A 6413-nucleotide genomic window follows, 5' to 3' on the forward strand; every position below is an offset into this window, starting at 1 on the left:
AAAACTTATTTAAAAATATTTCTACAAATATTTAATAAAAATGTCAATTTTATTAAGAATATCATCATAAGTTGTATATAAAAATTAAATTGAGTCTCGATCTAAGGAGGACAATATTGCTTCATTTTTACAAAAATTGGGACTAAATTGAAACTAAAAACAAATATAGGGACCAAATTGAGTCACTTTTACACGTGGCACAACTGTGAAGTGACACATGTTAAAAATTAAAAAAATTTCAAAAAAAATTTAAAATTTTTAAAAAATTAAAAAAATTCAAAAAAATCAGAAATTGACACGTGACGTTGACTTAACACCGCGTCTAGTAAAAGTTAACAATGATGACCAAATTGAATCATTTTTAAAAAAATAAAAACCAAACTAAGATAACAAAAAAACTTGAGGACCAAAATGAAATTTCATACAAATAGAGATTAATTTAACCTTATATAAACATTTTTTTTATACCTTGAAGTGTATATACTTATAGAAAAAAATGAGTACGATTCAGAGTCGGATTCGGAACACAGAGCCTCTACTCGACAGAGCCACCTACGATTCCTTTTCCCTTCAACTTTTCGTTCCTCCATTCCCCGCTTGTTGTCGCCCATTTTGCTGCGATATTTGCTTCTGCGCTTTTTCTCGTGAATCTTGGTGCTTCGATTTCGCTGCAAACTGGCTATGGACTACGAACCCTACGATAGTAGTGGTGAGTTTCAAGTTTCGTACTTTTCTCCTATCTTTGCCAAAATCTTTAAGACTTGTTTTAATTATACATTTAGGGCGTTGTTTTTATTCTCATTTGACCCATTTCTGTTTTCTTCTTTTTGATGGGTGTGGGGATTTCAATTGGCGCCAAATTGTTGGGTTTCATATTCTTGTGGAATCGGAGTATGTAAAAGCGAGTAACTTTAGAGCAACTGAGCGTGTTTGATTAATGGGTATAGCGCCAACGCTTCGTGTTTTGTGGCTTGACCCAGGGGACAAAATGATTAGTGTTTTTCTTTAATAGGTTTGTTCCATGGTGTGTTCTAGGAAATATTTGTGTGACATCGATTGAGGTAAAGAGAAGTTAAATTGGTTAAGGTGGTCTGAGAGCACGTGTGAAGGGGGCCATTGAAAGCACTAGTGAGAAGAGTAAATTGCATGGTTTGTAGTACTGTGAAAAGGGGAGAGGGATACCTAGAACAACATTAAAGGAAATTGTTATGCGGGATTTCATGGTGAATAATATTGTTGGGAATTTGGTCTTTAATCAACCTCACTTAGTGGGATAATTTTTTATTTTTATTTTTTGTGTTTATTCCACGATGAAGGTGGAAATATTCATGTCAATTTACTTGTTAGCTTGTTTTCCTATGGACTTTAAGGGAAGAAAAGGGTGCCCTCAGAACTTGGGCATTTTAATGACTCGAGAGGCACTGGGAAGCAAGCCTCTGCCTCAATTAAGAAACGCATTAGAAAGAAGAAAACAGGAAATAATTTAACTACTTAAGTTAGGCCTGACATTTTTTATAAATGTAAAAAGATAAAAAATGTTATATGGAAATATCTATCCTTTGTTTACAAGGACTTCAATTTTTTTTTTTTCTAAATAAAATGGTTATGCTCTTAAGTTCCTTAAATGCCAACTCTTTTGTACTCCCTTTGACATCATTTTCTTTTTTGGAACTATTTGTACACAATTCTCTATATGATACAGTGTAATGCTGTCATGTATAAGTTTCATTATTCCCATGAGGAAGTTTTAGTGCTTTTAAGTATTTATACTCTCCCTTAAAATAGTTTCTCTTATCATTTAATTGTTATGGTTAATGGATTGTGTCCTAACGTTGTAGGATTAGTAAATGTATGTTTGCTACTCTTGATGCTCAGAATTTTACTTACAAGCTGTTTCTTGAGAATCAGATTTTTCACCAATGCCAAAAAAGTCTGGTTGATACCAATTTCAAGGATTCATTTGGCCTCACATGTTATACTTCATTGCATGCATTCACTTGATTGCAGGAACTGATGATGATCTTCCACCAACTCATCAAAACAGAATCCCCAGAGGGGCACATCCTGCAAGGAATGGAAGATCTGTAGGAGCTTCATACCCGATGACATATGGTGAAATTGATATGGAAACTCAAATCCACCAACTTGAGAAGGAGGCATACAGTTCAGTTCTACGAGCCTTTAAAGCTCAAGATGATGCCATTACTTGGGTATATTCTGTCATTTGACTTTCTCGTTTGTGATATATTTATAATTTGTGAGATGATTTGGTCAGGTTTAAATGACTGCTAAATGGCGTGTATTTCTTCAGGAGAAGGAAAGTTTGATTACAGAACTTAGAAAAGAACTAGGATTATCAAATGAGGAACACAGAGAACTTCTAGGTCATGTTAATGCAGATGATGTAATACAAAATATAAGGTCTGATAAAAGTTTGAAACGTGGTTTCTTTTTGAATTATGCTTCAGAAGTGAGATTGCCATTGCTTTTTCCATATATCCAATTTTATTTTCTTAATCAACACCTTATTGAACATTATTTTAGAGACTGGAGGAAGGCAGGAGGCCATCTGCCTGCTGTGCTGAATATTGGGCAAGCTATTCATGATTCAATTCCAAGTCCCACTGTCTCTGTATCTCGTAAGAAGCAGAAGATAATGGCGTCCACTCCTTTAGAATCCTTTGGTGGGCCTTCTCCATTTCACCCCCAACCACCTCTTCAGCCATCTTTGGTTGCAAATCCAGGATCTGTTTCTGGATCCAAGGGCAAGAAGCACAAACCTGTAAGCAAATGATAAATTTTGTTAGGGCTCTTCCTTTCTGTATAGCTTTATTGAGTTTGGGTTTGTCCCCTATGCACACATGGATTACACATTTTAGTACTAAGGAATAATAATTAAATAATGTTGTCGATTACTTGCAGGGCCAAGTATTACTGGGAGTATCTTCAATCAAGAAATACCCTTCATCAGGACTCAGTGGAAGGAATCAAATACCTAATAGAGCTCCTTCTGGTATTGAAACGGGTGAGCTTGCTAAGGAAGCATCAATGGTTTCACTAGTTGGTAGGAAAGTGCGAACACGATGGCCTGATGACAACAACTTTTATGAAGCTGTTATATCTGACTACAATCGAGCTGATGTACTTACATTCCCCAATTAACTAAGATTCTGTTTCAGGTATTATGTAGCTGAGATGCTTATGTTTACTTCTAACTTTTCAGGGTCGATATGCTCTGGTATATGACATGGGGACTGCAAATGAAACGTGGGAATGGGTTAATCTGTCAGAGGTATTTCTGATACTGATTACTGTTTTGAAATTCTTATGTATTTATGATTAACACATCATCATCACAATGTTATAACTATAAAATTATGGTTGGAAACATGTTTGGATTAAGAAGTTTGAAATGGCAATCAAGCAGTATGAGAACAGTCAGACATTAATGTTCTCTTGACACCCCCACCCTTAAAAAGGGTTGCTGATAGTGTTCCATTTCCTTAAAAAAATAAGAGGTTTATAGTCTTCTCTAAAGGTGATTAAACAAGTATTTTGTGGCAGCAAAAGGTTCACCAACAATCAACTAAAGAACATTTTACCAGAACTAATATTTTATATTCATAGAAACAAGTAGTTTACCATTGCCAAAATGGTCTATATTATATTGCATAGGAATTTAAACAGATTCATTTTTATGTCATGGTATTGTTATTTACATTTTGGGGATATCAAGGTATAATTTAATATCTTTGACTATAGTTATAAAGAGTTTGATAGGGACTTGGGGGTGCTTAAATCTAGCATCAAGCAGTATGGGATGCTTAGTGGAGTTTTAACTCTAGTTCTATCTATCTCCTTAATCGCTAGCTTTTAAGGGTGAGTTCTCCGAGTACTTAGGTACTTATCAATTGGTATCAAAGCTGATTGTCAACGTCTCGAAAAAAGCTTCCTAGATAGTGTGTTATGACTTACAAGGAAATTGAGTGGAGTGTGGCGGTGAATGAAAGTTCCCAAGGCATCATGTCGTACATAAGGTATAGGGACTTGGGTATTATGGGGCACTAAGTCACACATAAAGTAATATTGTATGTTCGATATAGAGTAATTAAGTGTTTGGTTCCTTCACCTTAATGGCTAGGTTTTGAAGGTGGATTCCCCAAGTGTATGGGTGCTTATCTTTAAGAAAATGGCTACTCATAAAGAAAATGACCGTGTGCTGCTCTTTTTTCTTTAGTTTATTGATATTTTGGCATATGTTGCAATCCCTTCATTTTCAGTATTGAAATAGAGAATGAAAACTGGCTGAAGAGAAATTGTATGATGCTTAATACTTCAAAGTTAATGAATGCAGCTATTGATAGTATATGAAATGGAATTTGTTGTCAAACATGTTTTCAACTTTCATTTTTTTAAGCCCTGAATTGTGGTGGTTATTTGAAAGCACTGCTCTTCCATTTAGTGAATGTACAATACTGTGTAGAATACTGTGCTGTGAGCCTGTGCATTGTTATCACTGCACTGTAATGTCTTTAGTTCATGCAAAAATATTATTGTTGCTGCAGATCTCTCCTGAAGATATTCAATGGGTAGGTGAGGATCCAGGAATCAATCATGGTGGTGGTCGTCATGGATCTGGTAATGGGATGAGTAGGTCTGTAGGACGTAGCAGTGTTCCAGGAGCTGTAAGAGGTAGGGGAACCACAAAGGGGCAATCCAAAATGGATTTCTTTCCATCTCAGAATGGAATTGGAAAGAAGACTGTAGATGATATACACATACTTCACACAGACACGCTAGTGAAGAAGGTTACTGAAAACACTTCAATCAGAAAAGTACTCTTTGAGATTATTTGATCTTATCTGACATATTTAAGTACTGATGAACTTGACAGGTAGAGAGGGTATTCAATGCAAATCATCCTGATGCACTTGAAATTGAGCAAGTCAAGAAAGTATTAAAGGTAAGGGATAGATACATATGTCAGTGTGCCATTTCATGTATTTTCCTTTAAATGGTGTATGAACAGATAATTCATGTGAGATAAACGCAGGATCACGAACAAGCTCTTATTGATGCAATTGCAAAACTTGCAGATCTTTCTGATGGCGAAAGTGGTATTTTTCTGATTTGGTTCCTTTTAGCAATACCATCTGAAAGTTTTCCTTTGATTAATTTGTCTTCTAGATTAGAAATTAGAATAATGTGGACATCAATGAATCTAGTTAGTGCAGATAATCATAAATAAAATACTATAATTTGCATTCTTTCAGCGTCATATTTTTTATGATGCTGGCATAATACGGTTTACAGTCACTTTTAACTCACTTCCATGCTGCACAATTTTTGCACTGTGTTCAATAATGTCACTATTTTGTTCTACCCAGCAAGTGTGGAGTAAATTATCATATACCAAAAAGAAAAATATTCCATACTTTCTTGCTTACTTGTTTCTCCTATTCTTGCTTACTTTATTGATACATTTTTTATATTAAAAAAGTAATATCATTCTTACTCAAAAATGAAATGATGAAAATTCCATATTAATCAAATCTTTGTTCAGCCTTTCTTGATGTTCTTATTGTTTATACAGATGAGGATGACCACCATTTCGCAAATGCTCAACCAATGGAAAGATGATGTGGAAAACTATCTTTGTAAAATGGGAAGAGTTGGCGTTATTATAGTCGCAAAAACCTTGAAAATCTGAAGTAATTTCCCTGACAGACAACTCTTGTTCATGTCATTTATTTTGACTAGGTTGAAAATTAGGTAGTTTAGTAATGATTATTCACTGAGGTTTTAAGATTTGACACAGGATACTCTGATGCTTGTACACAACCATGATAGTGTATAAATTCTTGTATTTGTTGTGTATTATGTATGGATTCACGGCTTCTGTTATGTATTACTCTATGACTTCTATACAATACCATGTTCATAAAATTACTCACAGATCCTTTTTAAGTGAGTTTGGTTTTATTCAGGAAAGAATGTGATTTTGCACTGAGAATTCACACTCTCTGTTGCTACGCTAATATGTTCTTTTTAGGATAACTTTATTTTCATTATTATGAATTATTCTTCATTAAATGAGGATTAATGTTTTGAAATTCTAGAAAATTTCAATTAAGTGGATATTCTCTGTTGAGGTTTTTTTTTTTCTTTTTTTTTGTATTTATAAGATGTAAGAGAACTACATGAATGAGTGATTATGTATATCTTTTCTTTCATATTACCATTTAAAACAATATTTTAACATTCATTTGAAAAAAATGCACCAAAAACAAAGTCCGCAATAATAAGAGTATAAATATCTGTCATCTTAGTGACAGCGAAATAGGTTTATACATAATTTAGAGTATCTTTTTAATAGAATCCTTTAGCAATTAAATGAGTTTTGTGACATTCAA

At 34.1% G+C, this 6413-nt stretch overlaps 1 protein-coding gene across 2 annotated transcripts; it reads left to right on the plus strand.

The window, feature by feature from the left end:
- Positions 1–497: 497 nt before the first annotated feature.
- On the plus strand, positions 498–5953 carry LOC114162457 (protein EMSY-LIKE 3-like). Of its 2 annotated transcripts, XM_028046364.1 has the most exons (10): positions 498–709; positions 2008–2210; positions 2312–2421; positions 2545–2782; positions 2923–3141; positions 3224–3292; positions 4566–4808; positions 4895–4963; positions 5054–5117; positions 5594–5953. In XM_028046364.1, the coding sequence occupies exons 1-10, from the start codon at positions 682–684 to the stop codon at positions 5638–5640; spliced, it is 1290 nt and encodes a 429-aa protein (XP_027902165.1). In that variant the 5' UTR covers positions 498–681; the 3' UTR covers positions 5641–5953. The 2 variants fall into 2 exon arrangements, with proteins under 2 accessions (XP_027902165.1, XP_027902173.1); XM_028046372.1 differs by lacking the exon at positions 2312–2421.
- The last annotated feature ends 460 nt before the right edge of the window (positions 5954–6413 follow it).

Source organism: Vigna unguiculata, chromosome 1 (genome assembly GCF_004118075.2).
Source record: "Vigna unguiculata cultivar IT97K-499-35 chromosome 1, ASM411807v1, whole genome shotgun sequence".
Classification (NCBI taxonomy): domain Eukaryota; kingdom Viridiplantae; phylum Streptophyta; class Magnoliopsida; order Fabales; family Fabaceae; genus Vigna; species Vigna unguiculata.

Coding starts and splice junctions, on each gene's coding strand:
- LOC114162457 (XM_028046364.1), top strand. CDS start 682: ATGGACTACGAACCCTACGATAGTAGTG. Junction 2,783..2,922: donor AGGGCAAGAAGCACAAACCT/GTAAGCAAATGA, acceptor GATTACTTGCAG/GGCCAAGTATTACTGGGAGT. Junction 3,142..3,223: donor CTGACTACAATCGAGCTGAT/GTACTTACATTC, acceptor CTAACTTTTCAG/GGTCGATATGCTCTGGTATA.